Source organism: Anser brachyrhynchus (genome assembly GCF_964034855.1).
Source record: "Anser brachyrhynchus genome assembly, chromosome: 10".
Classification (NCBI taxonomy): domain Eukaryota; kingdom Metazoa; phylum Chordata; class Aves; order Anseriformes; family Anatidae; genus Anser; species Anser brachyrhynchus.
Window position 1 is genome coordinate 16,029,834 of NC_137705.1, and position 16,308 is coordinate 16,046,141.

General features: G+C 41.2%; 1 protein-coding gene across 11 annotated transcripts in view; it reads left to right on the forward strand.

Moving 5' to 3' along the window:
• PBRM1 (polybromo 1) overlaps window positions 1–16,308 on the forward strand; it is a 63,919-nt gene that overhangs the window by 14,249 nt on the left and 33,362 nt on the right. For all 11 annotated transcript variants that reach the window (XM_080606434.1, XM_080606431.1, XM_080606436.1 and 8 more), the window contains 4 exons: window positions 281–372; window positions 5,884–6,100; window positions 13,784–13,925; window positions 14,647–14,744. In XM_080606434.1, coding sequence (XP_080462560.1) covers window positions 281–372; window positions 5,884–6,100; window positions 13,784–13,925; window positions 14,647–14,744 — 549 coding nt within the window. The remainder of the gene's footprint in view (window positions 1–280; window positions 373–5,883; window positions 6,101–13,783; window positions 13,926–14,646; window positions 14,745–16,308) is intronic.

Here is a 16,308-nt window from a genome sequence, read left to right on the forward strand (position 1 = left end):
TTTCTGATTGCATGTCCAATTTTTCAGTTTGAAGGACCACCCCAAAGAAGGAGGCAGACTCATGGGTCATTAACAGTTTCCCTTGCTAAGCTCTCCATATTTTTTTTTTTTTTTTGGCATAGTCACATCTGTTTTCCTGATAACGTAGGTAACCATCACAAGTTCCATTGGTTTACTTACACACTCAGGATGGCTGTTAATGGTGGTTTGATAATGAGAACCTTTTGCTATTTTTTATTTCTGAAATCTTTTTTTTTTTCTTTCTTTTCTTTTTTTGTAGTAACAAAAGATCAGCCCAGGGGGATCGTTTATCAGCAATTACTATGGCATTGCAGTATGGATCAGAAAGTGACGAGGATGCAGCTTTGGCTGGTAGGAACTGAAATACTGTTTATCTGTTTATTTAATTAAAATGTTTGGAATAAGCGAAACTGTACAGCTCCTGATCTCTTCAGATATCTTTATTGCAAAAATATTTTGCAGTGTTTCAAAACTCAGTTTATAGTTCTGTGAAATCCAGTCCCTGTTTCCTCTGAAGTATGAATTCATACACATGCAGCTGCTAAGATGGGGTAGGCCAAACTGGCTTGTGTGTCTTGAATTTAGCGTGTATATTTCTGAGTATACTTGGGTGTTCCTTGCCATAAGAGATTCACAGTGCTGTGGTTGTTTGAGAGAAATCTCACGCTTGCTCATTCTGGCTTATATTCTCTTGCTGTCTTGTGCCATTGGGTCTGTCTGTACCTGTCCCTCAGGCAGATCAGCACTACCTTCCAGCTTGGTGTCATCTGCAGACTTACTGAAGGTACACTCTATCCCCTCATCTAGGTCATCAATAAAGATATTAAACAAGATAGGCCCCAGTACCGACCCCTGGGGGACAACACTTGTGACAGGACACCAGCTGGGCTTAACTCCATTAACCACAACCTGCTGGGCACGGCCCTCCAGCCAGTTCTTTACCCAGAGAAGAGTGTGCTTGTCCAGGCCACGGGCAGACAGTTTCCCCAGGAGAATACTGTGGGAGACCGTGTCAAAGGCTTTGCTGAAGTCTAGGTAGAGTACATCAACAGCCCTTCCCTCATCTACCAGTCTGGTCATACGGTCAAAGAAGGAGATGAGGTTGGACAAGCACAACCTGCCTTTCATGAGCCCGTGCTGGCTGGGCCTGATCCCCTGAATGCCATGCATGCGCCATGTGATCTCACCCAAGATGAGATAACTTCCGTAACTCCATAACTTTCCCTGGCACCGAGGTAAGGCTGACAGGCCTGTAGTTCCCTGAATCCTCCTTATGGCCCTTCTTGTAGATGGGAGTCACATCAGCAAGCCTCCAATGCTCTGGGACCTCTCCAGATGACCAGGAACACTGATAGATGGTGGAAACCTTGCCAATCACCTCTGCCAGCTCCCTCAGCACCCTAGGGTGGAGCCCGTCTGGTCCCATGGACTTGTGACATTTCAGATGGAGGAGCAGGTCTCTAACTGTCTCTTCCTGGATCATGGGGTGATTCTGTACCTGAATCACAGGGGACGTCCAGGTCAGGGTGTAAAGTACCCTGAGGATAACTGATCTGACTATTAAAGACAGATGTAAAGGTGTTGAGAACCTCAGCCTTTTCCTTATTCTCAGTGATCACATTCTCTGTTGCATCAAGTAAAGGATGAAAATTTTCCTTGGTTCTTCTCTTGCTGTTAATATATTTGTAAAAGGATTTCTTGTTCTCTTTTACTCCAGTGGCCAATCTGAGTTCAAGCCAGGCTTCTGCCTTTCTAACTTCCTCCCTGCATATCTTAGCAACTTCTTTGTAGTCGCCCCAAGTAGCCTGTCCCTTCTTCCAGAGGACGTAGACTCTTTTTCTTCTCCCAGAGTCTCAACAAAAGTTCCTGGTTCACGCACGCCGGTTTTCTTCCCCTCCAGCTTGCCTTACGGGACTCAGGAGCAGCCTGCTTCTGTGCCTTTGAGACTTCCTTCCTGAGGAGCACCCAGGCTTCCTGGATGCCTTTGCCCTTCAGGAGTGACTCCCAAGGGACCCCTGCAACAAGTGTCCTGAACAGGTCAAAGTCCGCCCTCCAGAAGTTCAAGATAGCAGTTTTGCTCATTACCCTTCTGACATCACCAAGGATAGAGAACTCTACAATTTCATGGTCACTCTGCCCGAGACAGTCCCCAACCTTCACATCTCCCACCAGTCCTCTGTTAGTGAAGAGCAGGTGTAGTGGGGCAGCTCCCCTGGTAGGCTCTTGTACCAGCTGTGTCAGGAAGCTGTCTTCTACACACTCTAGAAACCTCCTGGACTGATTCCACTGTGCAGAACTTCCTTTCAGAAGAACTTTCATCTCAGAGCAGCTTTCTGAAATGGTTTTGTACATACGGTATATATTTTGTTTTGTTTATGTTATTTCTGTTATGCTGGGAAATGAAGCATCTTTTCGATATACATTTTGGGCCATTTATTTCATACCCAGTAATAAAATTGTATTCCCTACCATTTTCCATTGGATAGAACGTATGTTGAGTGGTGGGTTGTTTTGGTTCGGTGTGGTGTTGTTTTTTTTTTTTTTTTCTCCAAACACTTTAGATCTTGCTGCAAGCAAAAGCATTTTTATTCCTGGTTAGCCTAGACTTCAGTTTTGGCTCCCTTTCTTGGCAGATGTGGGGAGCAGTTGCTTGTCTGAGTGTGATTGTTAGCTGCTGTTCTTGCAGACTTTAATTCTGTAAAAACACGTAGCTTTTTGTGTCTTTGTGATTTAAATTCTTGAAGTGACTTAACCACTTTCAGGTGTCACCTTTACCATGGACATTAATGTCATTTTCACGGGGTCTTTTTCTATGTGTCTGAGGTTTTTGCTTTGACACTGTTGAAGCGCTCCTATCTTTATTACGTTCATTGAAGAAGGAATTTTTTTGGCAGACCTCTGTCACACTTAAGATTTTCCACCCCTCCAACATGCTACTTGGACATCCCTATGTTTTCAGTCTCTGGGTTAAAAAGTTTTTCATTTAAACTAAGCAGTTTTTTTATTAGTTGTTCCGGTATCATGTCTCTTTTCTTTCCTCCAACACTCATTAAAGCAAATGAGATCGAGGCTGCATGAATGAACAAAGAGAGAACTTTCTCCGTCTTGATATAGAGAGTTAAATCTGTGAGCCTCTTCGATTGTAGCAGTTGCCTAAGCAGTGAACAATCAGTTTCCAACATGGAGTTTATCCACACAGTTTCAGAGGCTGTCATGATGTAAAGGAGATTGTAGAAGATTTCCAACTCAAATGTACTCAATATGAGCAGATTCTGCAGCTACCTGAAGTATAAATATGTAAAGACAGGCATAAAAGGTCATTATAAATTACTTGTTTATAAGTATTTCATTTTACAAGTCTGGATGCTGCTCTTGGTTGTACTAGAATCTAGCTTTGGTTACATTTTGAGGATTCATTGTTGTCTAGGTGCTTTGGGACCTCGGGAGACATTGATTAAAGCAAATTACATGCTGAGTAAAGTTTCTTCCATATACATTTATATGCTTTCCTAACTCTGTTCCTTCCCTGCCACAGCATTGAGTAAGAGTACACGTATGGTTTACTGCATATTTCTGCTGTACCTGCTAACTGTAGCTGTGGTAACAGCTGCGTGAAAAGGGAATAACTGACTTCCTCTGTGCTGCCAGCATGTTCCTATGGGACCTGGTGCTACTGAATGCTGAAGAATCTACGGTCTTGCATTATGTGGCTGGTTGTACAGCCAAATGTGGATTTTTGTCTTCTGATCCAAATATTAACTTCTTCAGTTCTCAAGATAATGTGTTTCCTGTTAGTAGAACGTTAGCATTTTCTGAGTATGTAAGAATATCTAGTGGTTGACACACATCTTTTAAAGAACATACACGTTATAATGAAAATGTTTGTAGTTGTATTCTGGTGTTATGTAAACACTTTCCTTTTGGTGCTTCTTAAATTTCCTTAGATTTCATTTTGGGGAATGTCTTGTGTCCCACTTCTTACACAAAGGAAGTACATTTCTTGTTTAGGGTATTGAACTGCCTTTTTTTCTGTCTGCCATGTCACAGAATGTTAGCATGCTTGTTTCTTGTTTTTCTCTTACATAAAAACAAGTTCTCCTTTTTCTATTCTGTTCCTTTTTGATGGAGCAGTCAGAACTGAACTGTTTGAGTAAACAATAGCAAAGACAGTATTTTGTTGCATAATCTACTTTGGAAATTTATTTTACTTGGTAGCTGTCTCTTAGCCATCAGGATTTATCTCTGCGTTCAGACTGGTATGTTAGGTGTGGGGAAGAAGACAGAGTGCTGCCTTCACTCTTTTGTTTTTCTACCTGAGTGATTCTGTCCAGCTCCTGCTTTGCAGGCTGCCACAGTAGCTGCAATGCCATTATGCGATGCTTGTTGGCGTACATGCGCCTGATAATTTTAAGCATCTCCTCTGAATTAGTAATGAACGTCTCTGTAGTGTTTGCGCATCTGCTGCGGTCTGCTTGTGTTTTAGCTTGCATCTAACTTGTCTGGTACACTCGTGTAGATCTGCAGTGTCAGACTGCAGAGGAAAAATGGTAGTACTATGTTGATATGCAGTCAGAATGTCCTCTGGCTTTGTCATCATTTCAATACATCTTTACTGAAATTGGGTAGAAAATTTGAAACATTGCCAGCCTTTATTGAGCAATAATGAAAATGCCAGCTGGAAACTTGGCTTGAGTGTTAGAGAACTGTCTTTTGTGTAACTGAATTATCCAGCATGTCACCTGCCAAGCTTTCCTCTAAATTGGGATTCGTAAGAGAGCAAACAAGGATGAATAAATAGCTGTGTATGCAAAAACACACAGATTTTATTATTATGCCTGTCTGCAAGGTACAAATTATGCCAACTGTATTACAGTGGAGTAGAAGGGTTGGCCGTTTATTGCTTCCCATCCTATATTTCCGTTGCCAGTGTTTTTTCATTCTGTCTGTTTCTGTTGCTCAGTAATGTTTCTCCTAATTTCATCTGCAGTAAATGTTACTTTATCATAGTAGCTCTTTTTGTTCATCCTAATCCTGAAGCATAATACATGCTTCATACAGACAATAGGAAAAGTCTGCTATGAACATCTTATAATAAAGTATTTATTGATTTTATGCTAGTTACATAATAATTCTAAAATGTTTATTTCTCCTTCACTTTCTGCATATTAAAGGTGAGCTGTAGTGTCAGACTTGCCTGTTAAAGTTCAGATTTTTTTTACTTGAGCCAGGATTATTATGCAATTACTATATTATGGGATTATTATGTAGAGGATTACAGAAGTTCTGAAGTAACCTTTTTTTGATATATATTCAAAAATCCGTTTTTATTTCAGCCATTTTCCCTAACAGACTAAAGACCTTTGAAAATTCTAGACATGGTTTTTCAGTTCATATTCTTGTAGTATGCTCCAGTCAGATAGCAGAATCACAGTAGTTCAGTGTATAAATGTTTGGTACAAATATTAGTAGTAATGGTTTGCCTGGTAAATAAGGGCGTAGCTGTTTTTGTAGGTAGTGTGGTTGAATAGTTCTGTTAACTATGAACACTTCCGCGTGCTTCTATATGTAGGGTGTATTACCAGTGACTGAACTGAAGGCTCATCTGATAAGAGAACTTGCTATCTAGATAAAGTGTGTTGTTTGTTTGTTTTTGGTTTTCCTATCAGCTTGGGGCTGTGAGGTGTAGCCATTTGTGAAGTCCTTTTCTGGGTTGTGAATCTGACTACTGGAGAGCGGCTGAACACCCTCAACTGAGGGTCTGCATTTTGTTCTGGTTTAGTTCTCTATTTGAAAAGTCATTAAAAAAGTCCACTCTGACTTGTCCTGCTGAGAGTTTCTCGTTTTTCCTTTCTCTCTGTGCAGCTGCTGCTCGTTATGAAGAAGGAGAATCTGAAGCTGAGAGCATTACTTCCTTCATGGACACTTCTAATCCTCTTTATCAGCTTTATGATACAGTTAGAAGTTGCAGAAATAATCAGGGCCAGCTCATATCTGAACCCTTTTTCCAGTTGCCCTCTAAGAAAAAGTATCCTGATTATTACCAGCAAATTAAAACACCTATTTCATTGCAGCAAATCAGGTAAGAAAACAGAACGCAGACTACCTCTGGTGTGATACTGTTCAAAGGCTCCTTTCATTTCCAGCGTCCTTAATTGCGGTCAAGTTGCTGACCTCTCATGTAGCGATACCATTTTTCCTCTATGCTTTGTTGCTGCTTGTTTTGTGTCAGTCTGCATCAGTCTTCTAATCGTCTTTTATCAATGGCTGCCATCCATGGGTTTATTTTCCACAGTGTTTCATTAGGAATGTGCCCAGGTAGTTGCAATATCAATAATTCTGAAGGCTAGGTGCACAGCAGATGTGAAAGCTTCTGCAGAACACTCCGGTATGCCCTTTCCTTTACCCTGATGGCATGATTACCTCTTACTGCCATGTTTCTTAAATGAACAGTCTTCAGCAACGCGAACTGTGGAAAGGTGTTTGCAGTTATATTCCTTTTGTTTAGGTCACAGTCTAATTGTAGAGAATAATTATTTTCATTCATGATGTAGCTAGTCTGGAGTAAAGTGCTAATGCAGCACACTGTTCATAAATCTGTGAGCCATGAAAGATTCCTCAGCTGCCAGAGCACAGCTGTGGGATAAAAACCTGTGTAAAAAGAACAGTGAGCTTATCTCAGGCCGTTAAAGCCCGGGGTAAACCAATATATTCACCATGTTAGCTCCATCGTATGTCAAGGTGCCAAGTGCATTAACAGGTCCTCATGGCCCTGACTAGCTTCAGGTAGCCCTGGCTTCCTTCCCAGGGAGCTGGGAGCCCCATTTCAGGCCCTGCCTGAGCTACATGGTAGGAGTGCTGGTCTCCAGCCCACCACAGCCATGCCCCTGCCTGGCCGTGGACCCCCACTGATACCCCCTGCACTGACCCAGACCTGACCTGTGGACTGACTTCCTAGCATTGCCTTAGGCCTCTGTGGATGTGTTCAGGCACTGCCTGCCCAATGTCTGCTGACTGTGTCTGATCCTGCCCTGCAAGCTTGGCTTCCTGGCCTCACCTCGCACCTGCCTCATCACCAAAAGTTGGCCGGGTGGTCTGGATCTGGGTCAAACCTGAGTGCTCGTAGCTGGCAAGGCCCCTGCCCTGCTGGCCATGTTAATGTGCTTGGCTCCCCTTCCCATAGGGAAGAGCCAGCCATTGGTGCTTTAAAGCACGTCTTGTATCCTCGTGTATAAAGTTACGCTAAAACATCTTCCTTTAGAATAGACTGCATTACAGCCATAGGAAATGGTGTTGAAAACCAGGTCTGCAGGAGATGTGTGACAGTGTTTGGTAAAGCAATAGTCCTTCTTCAGTGGGTCCTCACACTGCTAGTGTGTTTAGAATAGATAGTTCTGTAAATTGTAGTTATACCATAATACAGTGTGCTGAATTTGGAATACTTGTTTAATAAGCAGTGTCTTTGTTAAACTGGAAAGTAATAAAACTTTTCTTACCTGTCTGACAGTGTTATGCATGTGTTGGGGAGCAAGTACTGAGATACAATATTGGTTAGCTGTCCATCAGTGGCTTTAAAGCATTTTTTTGCTTATGTCTTAGTACAACTGTTGGCTTGGCAAAGGAATTATCTTTTCTTGAATGAAGCACAAAACACATTTGTTGGAAAAAAGATGAAATTGAGAACATCACTGGCAGTTTTCAGGGAGCTTTTTGTCTGAATGTACCAAAGGGTATTTGTTCTAATTATGTATATGTGGATTTAATTGGGAGAAACCTTGTTTTGAAAACGTACTTGGTATCAGGAGAAATAATTTGCCATAGGGAGGCAGCTGTTACTCTACTTTCCTTACAGAGTAGGCAGGGTGCACCTGGCTGTTTGAGCAAAAATGACGCTCAGATGTATAACAGAACTTTTTTAAAAAATGGCATTTCTCATTGCCTGAGAGCTTAGAAAACAAAAAAGTACAGACAGTCTTCTTAGAAATAGTGTTTTTAATTCCTAAGTTAAAGTATGGTGTTTATAATAGTGTACATCGTTTTAGCAAATTCTGAAATTCAATTATTGTTTAAATTGCCACATAATCTTCTCTTACTGTGCTTAAGAAGCCTTGAAGTCATGCATATGTGTACTTAATTAATATGCTTTAGGGAAAACTGAAGCAATCATAGTTTTACTGATATTTCAACTGTGTCTTTAGGTATTCAAAATAACCACTCCATAGGGGTGGAGAGGTAGGATTTTTTGGCTTGGGGTGGAGGGAGGCAGTTCTTTGTGTGTTTGGAGATGCACGTTCAAGGAGCACATCTGTTCATAGAAAGGGACAGAGAAGTTAGTTGTCTTAGCAAAAAACTGAAGGTGTTAGAGCATACAGCCTGGCATTCCAGTCTCATACCATTTTCTGCATTAGCATCTGGATACTTGGGCTATATACTGTCAGAGTGGACTGTGAAAAGGGGGCCAAGTATTCCCTTTTCCCTCTTTCCCCTATCCCAGTCTGCTGTCACTATAAATTTTGCAGCTAATTCCTGTATTTCAGGAGTCTGTGTTTGTTAAATGCAGGAAAATCCTTACTCGATGATTTATGATAATTACAGGGAGAGTTTCACAGGTGTGGGTGTGTTTTGTTTGCTTGTTTTAATGAGATGCAGATTATAACTGTCCCAACCTCTTGAGTGCTTTGAGCACTAAGAGCCTCAGTGACTTGAGCTGTGTGCTGATCCCAGGCTGCTTCTGGATGCGGGAGGTAATCCTGTTGATGGCTTGAGTTTCCTGCTAGTTTCTTCCTGCCATGCTCTTCACAGAAGTACAGAATAGTTGGGATTGGAAGGGAGACCATCCCCTCCAGCCACCTCATCAAGCAGGATCACCCAGAGTAGCTTGCCCTGGACTGTTCCCGGTTGGCTTTGGAGCATTTTCCCTGGTGGAGACTTCTCAACCAACCTGGGTGACCAGTGCTAGTGTTTGACCACCCACGCAGTTGTTTTGTTGGTGTTTTTTTGTTGTTGTTGTTATTTGTTTTTAAAAAGTTTTGTTTTTTTTTTTTCTTGTGTTCAGATAGAATTTCCTGTGTTTCAGTCTGTGCTTCTTGTCCTGTCAGTGGGCACTGCTGAGACGAGTTTGGCTCCTTCTTCTTCATTCCCTCCCATTGAGTGTTTATCCACACCGATAAGACACCCCCCAAACCGACTCAAGGACAACAAACCACAGAGCTGCAGAACAAGGATATCCCCTTTAAAAATGATGCTATGAAGGCTGTGATTTTTAAGGGGTGGTAGAAGTGCATGGTATGGAGGATATTTTGCAAACTTAGCATGGCTAAAAGTCTCTAATTCAACAGCTGGAGGAATAGTCAGGAAGCAACTCAGGAACAGGACATGCTGTTAGATTGTACACAAGTGCTGGATCCTGGCATGCTTACAAGAACTGTGATAGTCATTAAATTTTATAGTGTTAGCAAATATGATCCTGAAGGCAAGTGAATCAGCCTTTTCTCCACCAGGGAATTCCCTGGCAGCTGTCCTCTCCTGATCTGCACGTGAGAGGTGTGTGTTTGTGTGCAGGGGCACTGCAAGCATCGCCTTTATTGGCATGCCCCAGTGTCTTCTGCTCTAGGAAGCTGGGGACCTTAGCTGGGTTTTTTTAAAAAAAAAAGTGTGGATCTAGCATAAAGCACACTTGGTTTTGTGTGACATCCACTTCTTGAGCGTTTTTGTAATGTGCTTTTCTTATGAACGTTCATTCAGTTGTATGTGACGTGGAAATTTAAACTTTACATTTCACTGAACTGGAGTGGGTTGAGATTCTCTTTAAACTGGAATTAGTGTTGGCTTTTGTTACCTCAAGATTAATTACTTGAGTTGAATTCATAATAAAAATGATCATCTTGTGAATAGAACTTAACTTGAAAGAGTAGAGACTGCTATCTGGGTTAGTCTGAATGTTTATATAAACAGCTTAAACCTATTACAAGTTAAGATCTTAACCTAAGCATTACTTTTTTTTTTTTCCCCCAAAGATTTTATTATTACATTGACTTTTGGAAAAATATGTAACTGTTACGGTTTGCTTAATTTATAAATGTGCCAACTGGGAAAATGTCAGTTTTGGCCTCGCTTTGCAAAATAAACTGATGTTTATAAAATTCTTCTGTTATAAGATTGACAACTATTAGAGAGCCTCCAAAGGAGGACCACAAAGATGGTGAAAGGTGTGGAGGGCAACACGCATGGGGAGCAGCTGAGGTCCCTCAGTTTGTTCAGCCCAGAGCAGAGGAGGCCGAGGGGAGGCCTCATGGCGGCCTGCAGCTCCCTCACGAGGGGAGCGGAGGGGCAGGCGCTGAGCTCTGCTCTCTGGGGACAGCGACAGGACCTGAGGGGACGGCATGGAGCTGGGACAGGGGAGGGTCAGACTGGGGGTTAGGGAAAGGTTCTGCACCCAGAGGTGGTCGGGCCCTGGGACAGGCTCCCCAGGGCAGTGGGCATGGCACCGAGCTGCCAGAGTTCAAGGGGTGTTTACACAGCGCTCTCAGCCATCGGGTCTGGTTTTTGGTGGTCCTGTGTGGAGCCAGGAGCTGGACTCAATGACCTAGTGGCTCCCTTCCAAAGCAGGATATTCTATGATTCTCTGATAATACTCTAAATTGAGAAGAGGCATGATACTTGAGTTCTGCTGTGTCTGAGTATAATTAACTTCTCTGAATAGCCTTAATTAATCACCCCGTTGTTCACTGACAGCAAGTGCATTGAAGAGGATCACAAGGTAGGAGGTTATTTGCAGGCCGTAGCAGGATTACTTTTGCACCTCTGGATTTTTCACTCTTCATATTTGTGGTTGGAAGTTGTCTGTCTTTCAAAAACCATGTGGGCTAAGTCTTGATTTTACTTCTGTGCTCAGGCCTTTGATGAATTCAACTGTGAATGTAGGTTGTTCGCTTAAAATCAGATGGACTGCACCTCGTGTATCTAGTTGTGGATAAGCACACAGTAATAGAAGCAAGATTTTATTTGATGGTAAGGTAATTTGGATGACAGCTCAGCCTTTTGTAAGACGGTCTTTCTTCTTCCTCTTGTCTTCTGACTCTGGGTTAAGATTTAATGGAGTGAGAATTAAGCTGCTTTTCTTCACTTGTGACCTGCTGTCAGGGTCTTCGCTTCTCCATCAGCTTAAAAATTCTGCTTCTATAGAGTCATGAGGAGGAAAAGAATTAATTTTCTTAGTATGGTATAAGACTAATGGCAACTTCATATGTTTCTCTGCATTGTGGTGCTTGAGGATTAGGCTGCAGTACCGCAACATGTATATGTCACTGCCTAAATGCACACATCAAGCTAGTGTAAGATACTGAGGCATGCGGAATAAGTGGTACATTTTAGATGCTCCATGTAATAGTGGTGTTCTGGAGTCTGCATAAGCAATCCAAGATTTAGTAGGGTCAAATGACTTGGGATCTGCTGATAGGAAGAATCACCAATTTCTTTTACCATATCATGAAAACACACGGGACCAATTTAGAATACCCTTTGCATAAAAAGAAAGTTGTTGTAGGCAGGATATATTCTGTAGGAGACATTACTGATTTGTTCTTCCCGCAGCTTGCTTTGAATGTGTTTCACTTCAGAGGTTGTGGCAAACTTCTCCTTTCCTCAGTTTGATAAAACTGGCACCTAAACATACTGAATTTGATTGAGCAGGACCGGGTTATGTTACTAATAAGTAAATCAGATTTACCATGTCATGCTAATAGTGTTCCTTCATAGATTTGGAACTTGGATGCAATAAAGATATAGAGCTGTATATTGGCTTTAATATCTCATGAGGATTGTAGTTCATGTTCTTAATCAGTGTAATCCTAGACCTTTGGTGATTCTTCTTTCTTCTTTTTTTTTTTTTTAATGCTGACATTAACGCAGTTTTAAGTTGCATACAGAACAACTCCAAATAAAGAGGAGTAGTACAAAGTGATTGTGAGGAGGTGCAATTTGATTTGGAAAAACAGTACTTCAATTGAGATGCAGCCTTCTAGGTGTCTCTCTCAGAAAGCTGAACTTACACCCCATGCAGCAGTGATCAAAATGCAAACTTGCAATTCTGTAATTTTAATGTCTTAAATTAATGGCGAGATTAGTAGTTTTTTTCTTACAGTTCTCATTCTTTCTGCCATCTAATTGCTTAAAACGTATTTTAGTTCTCTGGTAGAAGGCAAACATGCCAGAATCGCACATGAATATATATACAAACTGCATGCTGCTAATATTTAAGCAAAATTTGAGCAAAGAGTTGAAAGGTAGGAGCATTGCGTGCAGACTTGTATGCTTTCAGGGGGATGAACTGCAGAGCAGATCTTGAGAGGACTTTATCATAGCTCTGATTATGATTGCTGAAGCATGATTCTTTCTCCTCTAATAGTTGTCGTTAACAGTAAAAAGCGTTGAGGCATTTTAGAGATTTGTCTTCAGTATTTAATATTCAAATCTAAGGCAGTTGTGGTAGGTTTCATGTCATTAGATCCCTAATTAGAGCCTAAGTCTGCAAATTTATCAGTATGAGAGGTCACTTTGTCTGAGAAAGATCACCTGGAAACAAATGATGTGGGTGCCATCTATATCCAAAGGCAGAGAGAATCTGTTGGTCAGTATTTCTCTCCAGTGCTTCTCATGAATTGATTTCTGCACATGACTTGCTTTTTTTGATTTTTTTTCTTTTCTTTTTTTTTTTTTTTTTTAATATTCTTCATTTCGTAAGTAGTATAGATGACTTGGAAACTTTTTTCTAAGATGTAGAATTGCATGCATTTAGTCGTTATTTTTGTTTTCCATTAATCCTTTGAAAGTTTGAATCTGTTTTATGAATATCTATAATAGCATCTATAAACAAGGAAATTGCTGGTTGTTTACGCACTTATTTACCCTGTGTGCCTTGACAGATTAGGATGTTCTTAAATCATTCAGTTTTGAAAAACTAAAAACAGCCAAAGTTTTTAACAAATTTGGTTTTATTGATCAGGATTTCTGGTGCAAACTTTCTTTTAAGCCTTTCTATTCCATGTTTTCTCAAGTTCTTAATGATGCTTTATCTTTTGCAGTACCAACAAGAGCTTGTGTGCTGAAGCCCTGTAATGGCTTATCAACATTTTGTTGGACTCCAAGAACTCATTCGTACATTTCACTCCATAGATTTTGCTTTCTGTACCAGCCACCATTCAGATTAGCTGGAAAAAATGTAGTGTGGCCTCTAATATTTGCTACCAGACGATGGCAAGAGCATGGATTGGACTCTTTATTTACATCCTGACTATTTAGGAGCATATACGTCACAAGCTAGTGGTCTTGTGGGAAAAACAGTCCTGATTGTAATGTGTAGCAACAAATAATTTTCTCCACGTCTTACGTCTAGGATATTTGTCCAAAGTTTTTTCTCATAGACATTGAGGGAACTCAAGTTCTTTAGATATGAGAGAAATGGCAATTACTACACACATGTGCAGTTGGCATCCAGGAAACATGCAGTTAGTTGGATGTTTCCTGCAAGAAAATTCTGTAGATCTGGAAATACACATGCACTTCTCAGTAGTTTTTGTAACAGTAAAACAGTGTAATATTGCTGCAGTAACACCTTGCAATTGTAACATCAGAAGAAAATAATGGGTTCCCCTACCTAACTAGAGCTCTCTGGATATTGGATTTCTCATAGAAATGAAGGTGTTAAAGAACTCTTTTGTGGTGTGTAGCTCATGTGGAGTAACTGATTTGTTTGTTTATTTTGCAGAATGAAACTGAAGAACCATGAGTATGAAACCTTAGATCAGCTGGAGGCTGATCTGAACTTAATGTTTGAAAATGCCAAGCGCTACAATGTCCCCAATTCTGCCATCTATAAGAGAGTACTGAAAATGCAGCAAGTTATGCAGGTATCTGGAATAGAACAATCAAAAGGATGTAACTTCTTATGTGAATTTATTTCCCTAATGAATAATTTTCCAAAACAATTTTGAACTAGACTCATATTTGCAGTAGTATTTTTTGGTTGTGATTAGCTTGCTGGTAGTATCTTGTGTGTTCTATCATGTCGTGCAATGGTTAAGAAGTAGTCTGAAAATTGCTTCCAGAAGTAGTTGATATCAGATGCTTAAGAGGTGAAGTATGGGAATGAAGACCACCATTGGGTGATTTTTCTCCAGTACACCTGCTGCCTTGTGTGCTTTCTCTTGGTCACGCTAATTGCTTACCACGACTATTTTAAGTTGGGAGAAAATTGAAAAAATGCTGAGTTTTTTTGTTTTTGTTAAGGGTTTACAGTTAAATACAATTAAGGGTTTACAGTTAAATACAGGTAGTTGGTAGTTAAATACTGTGGCTAAGACAGTTTAAATTTCATGAAGTGTTGAATTCAGATTGTTCACTCAAACAGTTTTTCTAGCAGATGAAAAGGATTATACCACTATTTTATATTGGCAAACTTGCATTAAATAAATCACTGGAAATATTTTGATGGTGCATCTGCGTGTGTCCTTACACATGTAAAACCCATAGCTGCATCTTATTTTGTGTATCTGATCTGTTCTGGAGTTTAATGTTGTTCTGAAAATGTCCAGCAGTGAGTTCGGCTTCAGGGATTTGTCCTTTCTTCAGGCAAAGAAGAAGGAGCTTGCTAGGAGAGATGACATTGAGGATGGGGACAGTATGATTTCTTCTGCTACATCTGATGCTGGAAGTTCAAAAAGGAAAAGGTATGTACCTCTGTAGTTTTCTGCAGACCTTTACATTACTACTTTCTTCTGGTGGACGAAAACCTGGACATGAGCCAGCAATGTGTGCTTGCAGCCCAGGCAGTCAACTGTGTCCTGGGCTACATGAAAAGAGGAGTAGCCAGAAGGGCGAGGGAGGTGATTGCGCCGCTCTGCTCTGCCCATGTAAGGTCCTACTTGGAGTCCTGCATCCAGGTCTGCAGCCCCCAGCACAAGAAGGATGTGGGGCAGTTAGAGTGGGTCCAGAGGAGGGCCACAAAGTTGGTCAGAGGGCTGGAGCACCTCTCCTATGAAGAAAGGCTGAAAGAGCTGGGGCTGTTCAGCCTGGAGAAGAGAAGGCTCTGGGGTGACCTCATTGCGGACTTTCAGTGCTTAAAGGGTGCTTATTAAAAAGGTGGGGAGCAACTTTTTGATTGGGCAGATAATGACAAGACAAGGGAGAATGGTGTTAAACTAAAAGAGGGGAGATTTAGATTAGATGTTAGGAGGAAATTCTTCACTCAAAGCAAGGGTGGTGAGGCACTGGCACAGGTTGCCCAGAGAAGCTGCGGATGCCCCATCCGTGGAGGTGTTCAAGGCCAGGGTGGATGAGACCCTGGGTAGCCTGATCTAGTGGCCTGTGTCCTGGGGGGGGGCATTGGAACTGAGTGATCCTTAAGGTCCCTTCCAACCCAACCCACTGTATGATTCTATGATAAGTTATAACTGCCTTCAAGACTGTGTTAGGTGAGGCCCTGAACAACAAGATCTAGTGGGTGATGTCCCAGCCTATGGCAAGGGGGTTAAAACTAGATGGTGCTTGAGGTCTCTCCCAACCCAGGCCATTCTATAATTCTATCAATAAGTGGTTTGTAGAGATCTCAATGTGAGAGATGGCTCAGAAGTGCTTTGTTGAGACTGTATTTCTAATGTGCCACAATATCTGGGCTTAATATTAACTTAAGCTTTCTTCTCCCTCATCAGGTTTGCTTGTAGATCATGTAGTGTATGTACAGGGATCTGTGCACATTTTTTTCCTCCTGACAAGCTGCTCCCCGGTTATGCTGTCAGATTTCTTGATACAGTCTTTATAGCTACACTGTAAAGTTTGTGGTGATAGCATATACGTGACCATTTTCTATTTAGGTTTTGCAGTATTGGTAAGCTTTATCAGCTTGTAACTTTGAGTGTGGTTGACAGATATTTAAGCAATTCAGACCACCTTCCTACTACATTCCTGATATCCTTGTTTTTCTTATGTCTGGTACAACAAATGTTTCTCAAGTCTCTGATACTCTGTGTTCAGCAGAGGTGGTCATGAAGGCAGTGGTTGAGGGTACTTCCATGTTTGACTTACTTCTTGACTTCCTGGATTCGGATGCTCAGTCATGACCAATCTCTTCTCCTTGCAGCTGGAAAGTGCTTAGAGCTCCTTTTGACTTTCGTACCTTTAAAAATAGTCATTTGTTTTGTCTGGTAGAAAACTTAAGATACCATTTTTTTGGCATTTAAAGTTGGTTTCCTGTTTACTTAGCAGAGTAATGCTTGTGATGCCGTCATTATTTGC